Genomic DNA, 14,283 nt, shown 5'->3' with positions numbered 1-14,283 from the left:
GCGCTTGTCTTTTTTCTCTGAGAAATAAAATATATATAATTTTTTTGTCTTGCCTGGAAGTTGATCAATACTTCTCCGCAGACCGCCGTCTTAGATCATTTAGTCCTCGAGCCTATCAGTCTGCAGAGACGACAGCACAGTATTTATGAAACACCCATCTCGCCAGGAGGGAGCCCTGCGTAGCTTTACTATTAAGAAGTAAATGGAGAATAACACTTTAATTTAAAGGGGAAGTACACTCATTCCACTGTACCGTAATCTCTCACTGAGAGCAGAAGTCATCACCCAGCTTTCCTGGGATCCTGTAAGGTATAACTGCCTAGTTCCAGGCACTTTATCCTCTCCACAATAGTCATAGGATTGAAATAATGAAAATCACAGAAGTGCTGGATATGTCTCAGGGCAGCCATCTATGGCCTAGTGCCTTTCACCATTTGTATGAAATTCAGGACTCAGTAAACAGATGCGGGTGATAACCTTGTAATTATACAATATATGGCCGCTGTGGGCAGATACATGGGCTCACTCCAACGAAAGGCTTTAAGACAAACTGGAAACAGAAGTCACAGACTATGGTCAGCGCACGGAAATTATAGTGTAAAGCAAATGCGTAGAAGAGCCTGGACGCCGCGGAATGTGCGGTTATATAAGACAGGACATTAAGGGCAACCGAGGGGTTATTTACAGCTTACAGGGAACTAGAAGAACTTGGAAAACACCAGCATCCTTAAAGAGGACTCTCTGAAATGCTTAAAGGGGTTTTCTGACCCTCAATGGGGTTTTATACTAATGGCCTGTTTGACCAGTGAGGGTTTGACATCTAGACCCTGAACCTATCTAAGTACTAAGTAGCGACCTGTATCCCCGTCCAATGTATAGTATCAAATACTGATGGCCCATATTAAAAAAAATAAATAAATCACACTGGGTCCAGAAAACCCATTTAAGGCCGGGACCCCACACGGCGAACACCACAATTTTCCTGCAGTAAAAACAATGCGGTGTTTTACAATCACTGCAAAGTGGATCTAGCAAATTCAATCCCCGCCTTGGGAAAAAATACACACTGCGACACGCTGCGATTTGCAAGACCTTAGTCTTAGGCACTAGAGATGAGCGAGTACTGTTCGGAACAGCACGCTCCATAGAAATGAATGGAAGCACCTGGTACTTCCGCTTTGCCGGAGGCCGGCCGCTTAACCCCCCGCGTGCCGGCTACGTCCATTCATTTCTATGCGAGCGTGCTGTTCGGATCGGCTGATCCAAACAGTACTTGCTCATCTCTATTAGGCACTCTTCTCATTGTATATATTTGATCTTTATTTACAATAAGTGTCTGATTGCTGTGGGTCTTGTCTCAGAGACCCCCAGCAATCACAAGAATGGGGGGGGGGGGGTGTCAGTGAATAATCCATGTGAATAGTGGCAGTGAGCATGCACACCATCATTTTACTGACATGGGGCAATTGCAGACTTCAGTTCTCCTGACAGCTTGACCCTCTAGCAATCACAAAAACAGGGATTTACAGAAACTTACCTGTGGATGAGGATTATGGGAAATTGGGGGAAAAAAAACCCTTTCCTGTGCTGGTTAAAGGGACTGTCCAATATATTTTTTTAATGGCCTTAGGATAGCTACCAATGGGAGCTGAACTGCGATATCCTCAGGATAGGCCGTAAACAAAACATCTATTTTTTTTCTTTAAACCCCCCCCCCCCAAAACAGACAGGAATCCAAAAGATAAAATCCATACGAGTCTCTGGCATACCTATTTTGTAAAGAATGTTTTTGTGTCAACCAGATGTGTCGGATGAGATATAAAGGTAAAGTGTGAAAGGAGCCCAAAGGGAAGCGTTTGGTCACATCAGAGTCCTTCTGAGGCACATGGAGGTGAAGAACGAAATCCAATTGAAAACAAGAGGATTTGCTATGATATTCGACTTGCAAACTGTGACTAGAACACTAAGATGGATGGAGGGGAATACAGAAGGCTGGAAAACCAAAGTAATGCACATAGCTACAGCACTATATGTAAGAAGCTTGTAAAACTATAAGATGTACAAAGCAAGATCAGATCAGCTAGAGGAATCCTAATACATAATATATAGTGGTAGGCGGAGGGGGACATGGCTTCTAAAGGTACAGAGCAAAGGAATGACACATATAACACTGGATAAAGGGCACAGCGACAACTCTGGTATAGCGGGTAGTACATGGTACATGGGGTCTGCACAAATAACGTATTGCAAGGTTAATGCAACAAGAAGGGATAGAAAAGGGCAGTAAAGTGTTGCTAAGGCTGGGGACATACATAATGTAATCCCTGTGGGTTAGCCGGCAAATAACCTGCAGCAATTTGCATTCACAGCATAGGGGATAGAATGTACAAATACATCAAATACATCCACGTACTGCAAGATAAACCTGGAGCGAAAACGACTTGTCCTGCGGGTTGTAAACCTACAGCCTGTGAATTATTGCTGCAGGTTTCACCTACATATTTCATCCTGTTCAATGCAAACACTCAAAGCCAGAGGAGACTGCAAAGAAATCCATAGGTGAGCCGTAGCAAAAACCACAGGATTTCATGGTTTGTTTTTTTGCTAGTCCTTCTAGACTTGATGCTGGTATCTTCATAGCCAAACTCTTATATTGCTGTTTTACAGAAATTTGCAGTATTTCTAGAAATAATTTTTTTTTTATTAGTTTTTGCTTCCATGTGTGCTGCTTCATGGTACTTGGGATCTCCTTCCCCTTCTGGCAGCTGACACTATAGCTTCTTCTTACGTCCCTTGTAAAAGGAGTCATCTCCACTAAAATACCATGTCGGGCTGACAAACAGGACAGAAAGTGATTTCAGAAGATCACTATGCTGAGACGAGGCCATGGGGAGAGTGACTGAGCATGTGCGTCCACCAAGCACCCAGCTCGTTAGGTGGACGTGCACTTTGCTATACACCGTGAGCACCAGGTGGCGCCATACTATGTAAGTAAATGTCAGCACCCTTCACCAGAAGATTGTATAGATCATAAAACTGGTCAATGAATATAATATTTAATGGTAAAACAACGCTTTAACAGGTGCACTGACCCTGCATAAAGTAAAACTGTACAAACGGAAACAGTAAAAAAGATAAAAATACGACTATTACTGAATATTCACCTTAAGCCACGTTATACAAAAAAGGTCATTAGTTTATTTTGTATCCATTCTGCATAAATTGTAAGTTACAAATCTTCAAAAGTGCATCTTTTTTCAACAAAACAAAGGAAAAAAAAAACACATAAAAAGCTGTAGAAATGAGGCGGCAAATATTCCAAATCTCAGTATGATATACACTTATAAAAGAGACGTCAGCCCGGGAAACGTGTAGACCACGCGTGTCACCAGAAAAGGGGCCTTTATCACAAGGGGAAGGCTTACAAAATTAGACAATATGATAAAAAGAAAAAGCCATGTCAGGACGTCCGACCTCCCCCCTCACTATACATGAGAAGAGGCCGGGATCAATAGACTAGTGTTGTCTATACATACGGCGCGCTGCTGCCTATACAATAGGAGAGGGGCTTGGGCTTTACCACTGCTCCCAACTAAAGTCATCTCCTCTTCCAAAGACAATGAAAAATCCCAGAATCGTCAGGAAAATCACTGCGTTTCCTGCAAGGACCAGGCCGCACGCTCCCCATAAGATCTGGAATAAAACACACAACAAATAAGCCTTGAAAGAAGAACATTGAAAGAAGAAAGAAGAACATTGGCTTCATTTCTCATTCATCTATTGTAGCTGTAGGGAAATCAGCAGTTCATTTCTATTAATCAAGATCGCCACCTAATGGCCAAACCAAAGAACTACTGGACATTTGGTTTCGTGGTATTGATACCTGTCTGTGTTGTCTTTGCTTGCTGATGAACAGGGATCTTTTATTTAGGACTGGAATAGTTTGGTAGGGCGAATAAGACGATAGAATCCCTTTAAGGTATTCATAGCATTCATAAAGAACAAAACAAAAACCTGGCAGGGCGCCCCCGTTAAGGAGAACTCAGGAACGCGGTTATGCCACCACCCAAGATGACAGATGATAAAGAAGATCCCATTGTCATGTATTGACTGCTCTGGCCTCGCACTATGTATAGTACAGTGCATCAGTTTTGTGTCTTTTTTAGGGGGTCACATGGTCTTACCCCCACCCACTGCTGAGAACCTCACCGATCAGGAGAACAGGTCTGTTTCGCAAGGATCAGCTGGTTAGAGGTGGGTGCCATTCCATTTATTTCAACGAGACCACTAGAGATAGCAGAGTACAGGGTTTCATCTATCTCTGGCAGTCCCATTCAAATAAATTGACTCAGACCAAGTGGTCATTCAAAACGGGTGCAAAATAGCCCAATGCTCACAGCAGTTAGACCCCCACCAGTCAGCAAGTTACCCCTTATCCTATGGATAGAGGGTAAGTTGCTGTGATCGGACAACCCCTGTAAAAGTGTCTAGCATCATAAAATGGAACCACAATAAGACATACTTACCATCTAGCTTCCCTATACTGCCCGACCAGTGCTAGAGCAGGATGACCATGTCTGAGCTCAGGGGCGAGTGTGGCGCCGAAAGAAGTGGTGCAAAATATGGTGGCGTACCAAAGATGCACAAGTATCTACGCCAGTGTGAACCCAGCCTAAGGGAACCATGTCAGAGGCGGGCGCTTCACATCTAATTCAGGCTGTGAGTGCAAAAAGAAATTCTTGCAGCAGCAAAATGCACAAAACATGTGGCTGCACCATAATGAGGGATTAAACGCTTACGAGATATTTCACAGGCTTATGGTCTATTAGACACAAATCTTTTGCTAAAAAGAAAACTGCCCACAGTGCCTCTTCCATCTTATCAGGTCATAGCAAATGTCTGGGACCAGCTTTCGCTTTATCGTCAGTCGGGGCTCCAGAAGTGCAGAAGTCATGTAATGCTGATTCCCGATGCAAGTTTTCATAGCACAGCGACACTTCTGGCAATGAAGGGAACTGCAGCACGGCCCCTTTCACCTAGCACAGTGGGTGGCCGGCGTCTCTCCGCAGGGAAAAACAATGAAGGGGAAGCAGCCTTGCTCCAGATAAGAGTTCACTTCCTTCTAAGAACAAGTGGGAACCAAAAGGTCAAGATGAAGTGCTGGTGTATCTTAGGGATATAATATTTCCTTAATACGATCAGAAAATCCTTTAACATGACAACTCTGCAGACTAATACCACTACAGTGCTGAAGCTATAGGGATTGTGGCAGGGGTGACAAAAGGTTACTGGCTGGATCCAGGAGTATGAAGTTAACTCTTTATACCAATTAATAACAATAATCTTATGGAAACAGTGTTCTAAAAGCTTCCATAAAAATATATTCCTTGCATTCAGAAACATCTTTATAATCCCTTCTCCAAGAAAAGCCATGTTACTGCCAGAAAACTTAGTCCAAATCTCAAAGGTTTATTTCCACAGATGCAATAATAGCCTGGAACAAGCGTCTTCCAAGCCTCCAGAGGTCTGTCCTATTTAGATAGGTGTCTTCATTAGTATAGGCAGGACAAGAGCGCCATCTGGTGGTGGTTTCTCTAAACTGCAGCATGGCCCTGTTTGTGGAGCATCTTCAGTGAATCTGTTTCTGCAGTTTTGAGAGACTTTTCACACTTTAGAGAATGAGATTCATGTCTTAAGATCTGGCTTACATCTTACACTATGCTATGGAGCTCCATTTATAGTTTTGCTCATTTTCCTTGGAAACAGCAAGCTAGAAGTCAGACACAGTTCCAAGGGTGCATTTACACATCCAGGTCTGGGTGCGCAGCCAAATCCATAATGGAAGAGAATGTATAAATGACTATTTCTCTTTTTTTCTCCAACTAATTGTTGAGGGCGTCAGGAGTCAGATCCTCTTTGAATGCATTTTCCAGGCTTATTAACGGCTGACCTCTCCTTAGGGTAGGTCATCAATTGGACATCAACAGGGGTCTGACACATGGGGACCCCACCAAACAAAAGGCCAAGCACAGTGCTGGACATTTGATTAGTGGCTCTGCTTGGTATTGCAGCTCAGTCCCATTCACCGCTGCAGACAGTGACGTGAGATCCCAGGTGTCGGACCTATGGACAGGTTAATTACCTAAGCCCGGAAATTACCAGATAATTCACAGCTATAGGCACACAGGGGGTTAATGTGAGGGACATGATGGAGTTAACTGCTATCACTATGAGGCACATGGAGCTATTAAGCTGCAATGCACATGACCAGACTTTTTATCTGCAATGGTGTATTCCCCCCCCCCCCCCTCGGCTTATACTCGAGTCAATAAGTTTTCCTAGTCTTTTGTGGTAAAATTAGGGGTCTCGGCTTATAATCTGGTTGGCTTATACTCAAGTATATACGGTAATACCTACCACTCCTATTCTGGCAAGAATAATGGGAAGGCCAAATGCGGAGACCACAATCCCAGTGGTGAAGAAGTACGCCAGTTCTCGGCAGGCACTGCTCGCTGCGTCGCTGTCATCACTGACTCTTGTAGCAATAAAATGTGGAATAGGGCTAATAACATAGAATATCAAAACAAAGAGGGGCCAATAGATCCTGAAAGGGAAAAAAAAGAACATTAGATACCAGAAACAACATTTTAGGGGTAAAGAGGTAAATGGGGACGGCGCTCTTATCCTACTGACTGCAGCTGTGAAATCTCTCTGGGCTTGGTAGGTCGAAAGGGTTGCCCAGTGAAAAATAAGAAGCGTATCATGCATCCTCTGTTCTGGGTAAGCATTATTACAAGCACATAACCCTGGGATCCCGTTTATTACCTTAGAGGTAGAACATACAGACCTTTTTTATACTGCTGCACCTACTCACCTGCCTCCGCACCTCCAGCAGTGACAAGTCCATTCATTTGTATACAGGTCCTCGGCTGGTTGTGCCTGGTGACCGCTACAGTCAATCACAGACTTCAGTGCCAGGGTTGCTTTAACCATAGGAAAAACAGTGCTTGTAGAGGGCTCACACTCAGCAAATCTGGATTGAGCAGAACAGTCCCACTTTACAGGTAATGTCCCACTGTTCAAGGCAGCGAGTACCAAGGTGAACTCTGGGTCCTTAAGACACAGATAGAGTTGAATACAATGGTGGCGCACAGAGCGGTCAGCTCCATTATTCAGCCTATAGCAGATATTGTCTGTGGCAGGGAGGTGCAATTACAACCAGAACCTGCAGGTAAGTCCGAGGTTAGGCAAGTATACTCGGTTTCTCCCAAAATAAGCCCGACACCGAAAATAAGGCATAGCTTGATTTTGCAGGGTTTTTGGATATGCTTGAAATATAAGCCCTACTCCAAAAATAAGCCTTAGTTACACAGTCAATGCCTTCAGTGCTAGGTTATTTCACGTAAGGTCGCTGATGTCACGGAGACAAAGAATAGGCAAACGGTACCTCCCAACCACCCTGGACAAGTACCCTGCTACCTCCTGCCACGCCATGACAAAATCCACTTACCCGCACTGAAGTCCCTTCTATGACTTCCAAGTGATGCCTCCTGGGTCCCGCCATCCAGCTGCTACTATGCTGTGGGCTTGGCTATCTACGTGACCAGACATCACCCTACTCACTCCCACAGACATAGCAACTCCACTACCGCACCACCTCCTTAGCATAAGGAGTAGAGATGAGCAAATAGTATTCGAAACTAATCTTCGAACACCTCGCTCCCAGAGGAATGCGTGGAAGCGGCTGAACACCAAGGGGATAAGTGTTGTGAAGATTTGCTGGCCGCTAACACGCATTCCTATGGGAGTGAGGTATTCGTATCTACTATTCACTCAACACTAATAAGGAGAGGCTATAGAGAGGGCACGGTGGCACCGCCACACAAGGTGTTCAGAGAGAGAGTGCCAGTCTTATTGTCAGAAAAACACAGGTAATTCTGGTTACCTAGGGGGCCGTATGTGGGGGCTATTTATGGGGACATTAAATTATGTGTGGCGGTGTCCCCCTCAGGAATATTTTGAATGAGGCCCACAAATAGAATGGCCCTCTTCAATGGCATGTCACAGCAGACACAGGCCGTTTGTAGGAGATTACCGCTGAGGCCTGTGTATGGCTGCAGCATTCCCATTGCACAAACCGTATGTTACAGGTGAGGTCAACCAGGGAGCTTGTATACAAAAGAAGAGAGGTCTTACTGCTGGAGACGGAGGCTCGGGGAGAGGTGAGTAATGGTTTGCTATGTGCATTGGCCTACCAGCAGCAGTATTAAATAAAAGGTGCTCCAGGGATTTTTTTAAAATCAACTACTAACGAAAGATCAGACTAAACACCGGGCTTGTTTATAGCCTATTACCATGAAGACACATTTCCCTACTGAGTCCTTGTTTGCTGTCAGTGAATGAAAAACTTCTAGTTTATACAGCAAGGATAAAAATGTGTTCTCTGTTTCCATTCACTGACAACAAGCAGAAGTCTTAAGAAAATTAAACATAAAGTAAAATAGAGAAACACGGTCTGTCCTAGCCAGAGGACCAGCACTTATCTCAAAAACACATCTGTCAGAATTCCGTGCAGTAGTAAGGGTGGTCTCCAAATATTGTTAATGAGATAGGTGCAGACCCCGAAGGTAGGACCCACATTTATAAGACATTTATGGCATCTCGTATGGTCGACAGTGGCAGGACTATATTACAGGATCCTTACCTGTAACTCTCTAAGGCACATCCCAACATGAGGAAAGTTAGACCAATGGCTCCACTAAATGATAAGGCGACAAGTGCTAGAAAGAAGAAAATGAGATGTAAAATAAGTGTAATAACCACAAATACCACATACATGCAAAAGCTGGATGGAAATGGGGTAGACCTTATCAATAAGAGGCTTTATAAATAAAGTTTATTCAAACAATCACCTATACACTCCTACTATCTGATTCTACTATACCAATCAGTCATAACATTAAAACCACCTGCCCCCCCCGTACTGTGACATCACTGTGTGTATTATCCCTGTACTGTGACATCACTGTGTGTATTATCCCTGTACTGTGACATCACTGTGTGTATTATCCCTGTACTGTGACATCACTGTGTGTATTATCCCTGTACTGTGACATCACTGTGTGTATTATCCCTGTACTGTGACATCACTGTGTGTATTATCCCTGTACTGTGACATCACTGTGTGTATTATCCCTGTACTGTGACATCACTGTGTGTATTATCCCTGTACTGTGACATCACTGTGTGTATTATCCCTGTACTGTGACATCACTGTGTGTATTATCCCTGTACTGTGACATCACTGTGTGTATTATCCCTGTACTGTGACATCACTGTGTGTATTATCCCTGTACTGTGACATCACTGTGTGTATTATCCCTGTACTGTGACATCACTGTGTGTATTATCCCTGTACTGTGACATCACTGTGTGTATTATCCCTGTACTGTGACATCACTGTGTGTATTATCCCTGTACTGTGACATCACTGTGTGTATTATCCCTGTACTGTGACATCACGGTGTGTATTATCCCTGTACTGTGACATCACGGTGTGTATTATCCCTGTACTGTGACATCACGGTGTGTATTATCCCTGTACTGTGACATCACGGTGTGTATTATCCCTGTACTGTGACATCACGGTGTGTATTATCCCTGTACTGTGACATCACGGTGTGTATTATCCCTGTACTGTGACATCACGGTGTGTATTATCCCTGTACTGTGACATCACGGTGTGTATTATCCCTGTACTGTGACATCACTGTGTGTATTATCCCTGTACTGTGACATCACGGTGTGTATTATCCCTGTACTGTGACATCACGGTGTGTATTATCCCTGTACTGTGACATCACGGTGTGTATTATCCCTGTACTGTGACATCACGGTGTGTATTATCCCTGTACTGTGACATCACGGTGTGTATTATCCCTGTACTGTGACATCACGGTGTGTATTATCCCTGTACTGTGACATCACGGTGTGTATTATCCCTGTACTGTGACATCACGGTGTGTATTATCCCTGTACTGTGACATCACGGTGTGTATTATCCCTGTACTGTGACATCACGGTGTGTATTATCCCTGTACTGTGACATCACGGTGTGTATTATCCCTGTACTGTGACATCACGGTGTGTATTATCCCTGTACTGTGACATCACGGTGTGTATTATCCCTGTACTGTGACATCACTGTGTGTATTATCCCTGTACTGTGACATCACTGTGTGTATTATCCCTGTACTGTGACATCACTGTGTGTATTATCCCTGTACTGTGACATCACTGTGTGTATTATCCCTGTACTGTGACATCACTGTGTGTATTATCCCTGTACTGTGACATCACTGTGTGTATTATCCCTGTACTGTGACATCACTGTGTGTATTATCCCTGTACTGTGACATCACTGTGTGTATTATCCCTGTACTGTGACATCACTGTGTGTATTATCCCTGTACTGTGACATCACTGTGTGTATTATCCCTGTACTGTGACATCACTGTGTGTATTATCCCTGTACTGTGACATCACTGTGTGTATTATCCCTGTACTGTGACATCACTGTGTGTATTATCCCTGTACTGTGACATCACTGTGTGTATTATCCCTGTACTGTGACATCACTGTGTGTATTATCCCTGTACTGTGACATCACTGTGTGTATTATCCCTGTACTGTGACATCACTGTGTGTATTATCCCTGTACTGTGACATCACTGTGTGTATTATCCCTGTACTGTGACATCACTGTGTGTATTATCCCTGTACTGTGACATCACTGTGTGTATTATCCCTGTACTGTGACATCACTGTGTGTATTATCCCTGTACTGTGACATCACTGTGTGTATTATCCCTGTACTGTGACATCACTGTGTGTATTATCCCTGTACTGTGACATCACTGTGTGTATTATCCCTGTACTGTGACATCACTGTGTGTATTATCCCTGTACTGTGACATCACTGTGTGTATTATCCCTGTACTGTGACATCACTGTGTGTATTATCCCTGTACTGTGACATCACTGTGTGTATTATCCCTGTACTGTGACATCACTGTGTGTATTATCCCTGTACTGTGACATCACTGTGTGTATTATCCCTGTACTGTGACATCACTGTGTGTATTATCCCTGTACTGTGACATCACTGTGTGTATTATCCCTGTACTGTGACATCACTGTGTGTATTATCCCTGTACTGTGACATCACTGTGTGTATTATCCCTGTACTGTGACATCACTGTGTGTATTATCCCTGTACTGTGACATCACTGTGTGTATTATCCCTGTACTGTGACATCACTGTGTGTATTATCCCTGTACTGTGACATCACTGTGTGTATTATCCCTGTACTGTGACATCACTGTGTGTATTATCCCTGTACTGTGACATCACTGTGTGTATTATCCTGTACTGTGACATCACTGTGTGTATTATCCTGTACTGTGACATCACTGTGTGTATTATCCTGTACTGTGACATCACTGTGTGTATTATCCTGTACTGTGACATCACTGTGTGTATTATCCTGTACTGTGACATCACTGTGTGTTATATCTCTGTACTGTGACATCACTGTGTGTATTATCTCTGTACTGTGACATCACTGTGTGTATTATCTCTGTACTGTGACATCACTGTGTGTATTATCCTGTACTGTGACATCACTGTGTGCATTATCCCTGTACTGTGACATCACTGTGTGCATTATCCCTGTACTGTGACATCACTGTGTGCATTATCCCTGTACTGTGACATCACTGTGTGCATTATCCCTGTACTGTGACATCACTGTGTGCATTAACTCTGTACTGTGACATCACTGTGTGTATTATCCTGTACTGTGACATCACTGTGTGCATTAACTCTGTACTGTGACATCACTGTGTGTATTATCCTGTACTGTGACATCACTGTGTGTATTATCCCTGTACTGTGACATCACTGTGTGTATTATCCCTGTACTGTGACATCACTGTGTGTATTATCCCTGTACTGTGACATCACTGTGTGTATTATCCCTGTACTGTGACATCACTGTGTGTATTATCCCTGTACTGTGACATCACTGTGTGTATTATCCCTGTACTGTGACATCACTGTGTGTATTATCCCTGTACTGTGACATCACTGTGTGTATTATCCCTGTACTGTGACATCACTGTGTGTATTATCCCTGTACTGTGACATCACTGTGTGTATTATCCCTGTACTGTGACATCACTGTGTGTATTATCCCTGTACTGTGACATCACTGTGTGTATTATCCCTGTACTGTGACATCACTGTGTGTATTATCCCTGTACTGTGACATCACTGTGTGTATTATCCCTGTACTGTGACATCACTGTGTGTATTATCCCTGTACTGTGACATCACTGTGTGTATTATCCCTGTACTGTGACATCACTGTGTGTATTATCCCTGTACTGTGACATCACTGTGTGTATTATCCCTGTACTGTGACATCACTGTGTGTATTATCCCTGTACTGTGACATCACTGTGTGTATTATCCCTGTACTGTGACATCACTGTGTGTATTATCCCTGTACTGTGACATCACTGTGTGTATTATCCCTGTACTGTGACATCACTGTGTGTATTATCCCTGTACTGTGACATCACTGTGTGTATTATCCCTGTACTGTGACATCACTGTGTGTATTATCCCTGTACTGTGACATCACTGTGTGTATTATCCCTGTACTGTGACATCACTGTGTGTATTATCCCTGTACTGTGACATCACTGTGTGTATTATCCCTGTACTGTGACATCACTGTGTGTATTATCCCTGTACTGTGACATCACTGTGTGTATTATCCCTGTACTGTGACATCACTGTGTGTATTATCCCTGTACTGTGACATCACTGTGTGTATTATCCCTGTACTGTGACATCACTGTGTGTATTATCCCTGTACTGTGACATCACTGTGTGTATTATCCCTGTACTGTGACATCACTGTGTGTATTATCCCTGTACTGTGACATCACTGTGTGTATTATCCCTGTACTGTGACATCACTGTGTGTATTATCCCTGTACTGTGACATCACTGTGTGTATTATCCCTGTACTGTGACATCACTGTGTGTATTATCCCTGTACTGTGACATCACTGTGTGTATTATCCCTGTACTGTGACATCACTGTGTGTATTATCCCTGTACTGTGACATCACTGTGTGTATTATCCCTGTACTGTGACATCACTGTGTGTATTATCCCTGTACTGTGACATCACTGTGTGTATTATCCCTGTACTGTGACATCACTGTGTGTATTATCCTGTACTGTGACATCACTGTGTATTATCTCTGTACTGTGACATCACTGTGTATTATCTCTGTACTGTGACATCACTGTGTGTATTATCTCTGTACTGTGACATCACTGTGTGTATTATCCTGTACTGTGACATCACTGTGTGTATTATCCTGTACTGTGACATCACTGTGTGTATTATCCTGTACTGTGACATCACTGTGTGTATTATCCCTGTACTGTGACATCACTGTGTGTATTATCCCTGTACTGTGACATCACTGTGTGTATTATCCCTGTACTGTGACATCACTGTGTGTATTATCCCTGTACTGTGACATCACTGTGTGTATTATCTCTGTACTGTGACATCACTGTGTGTATTATCCTGTACTATGACATCACTGTGTGTATTATCCCTGTACTGTGACGTCACGTATGTTACTGTTACACGGCAGTGATAGAGTTGTGTTAATCTGTAGAGTTGTGTTGCTTTGTGTAGATATAGAGCAGTTATGTTGTGGACAGACATGAAGCCGTTGTGTTACTTTATAGACAGGACAGAAGCTGTTAGGATATAACATGGAAACATAAAGAAGAAGACAATACCTTTAATCCCCGCCATGTTTAGCGCAGAGGTATCTTTGGTACACTGACTGTTTACACTGCTGCTTCCTGACTGCCAGTCAGGGAGAGGAAACCGGAAGCGCTGACGGGAACACAGCAACGACGCATGCTGCACTGTGATTGGTCACTTTTGTCTGTCTGTCTCATGATTCGAACGGCTGATTGGCTGAGCTGAATTCCCGCCTTTTCTGCTGGAGTTCTTCTCTAATGTTGCTGTGAAAACCTAGTGACTGAGGGCAGATTATGAGGATGAGCGTTCTGATTGGACGAAAGGAAAGGTATGGCGATTCTGATTGGAGGATTGGTTATGCCCGGTACAGATGTGCATTTCTATTGGTCGTTGTGATGTCAGTCAATTGACTGTGGTGACG

General features: G+C 43.4%; 1 protein-coding gene across 1 annotated transcript; it reads right to left on the bottom strand.

Moving 5' to 3' along the window:
• Positions 1-3,171: 3,171 nt before the first annotated feature.
• LEPROT (leptin receptor overlapping transcript) lies at positions 3,172-13,977 on the bottom strand. The gene is made up of 4 exons (XM_075287323.1): positions 13,895-13,977; positions 8,705-8,780; positions 6,418-6,604; positions 3,172-3,693 (listed from the first exon to the last, which is right to left on the bottom strand). Exons 1-4 carry the CDS (start codon positions 13,908-13,910, stop codon positions 3,577-3,579), a joined length of 396 nt encoding a protein of 131 aa, XP_075143424.1. The 5' UTR covers positions 13,911-13,977; the 3' UTR covers positions 3,172-3,576.
• Between the last annotated feature and the right edge of the window lie 306 nt (positions 13,978-14,283).

The sequence above is a fragment of the Leptodactylus fuscus genome, chromosome 9 (genome assembly GCF_031893055.1).
Source record: "Leptodactylus fuscus isolate aLepFus1 chromosome 9, aLepFus1.hap2, whole genome shotgun sequence".
NCBI lineage: Eukaryota > Metazoa > Chordata > Amphibia > Anura > Leptodactylidae > Leptodactylus > Leptodactylus fuscus.
The sequence above is the reverse complement of the archived record's forward strand: the minus strand, read 5'-3'. Positions and strand labels throughout refer to the sequence as shown.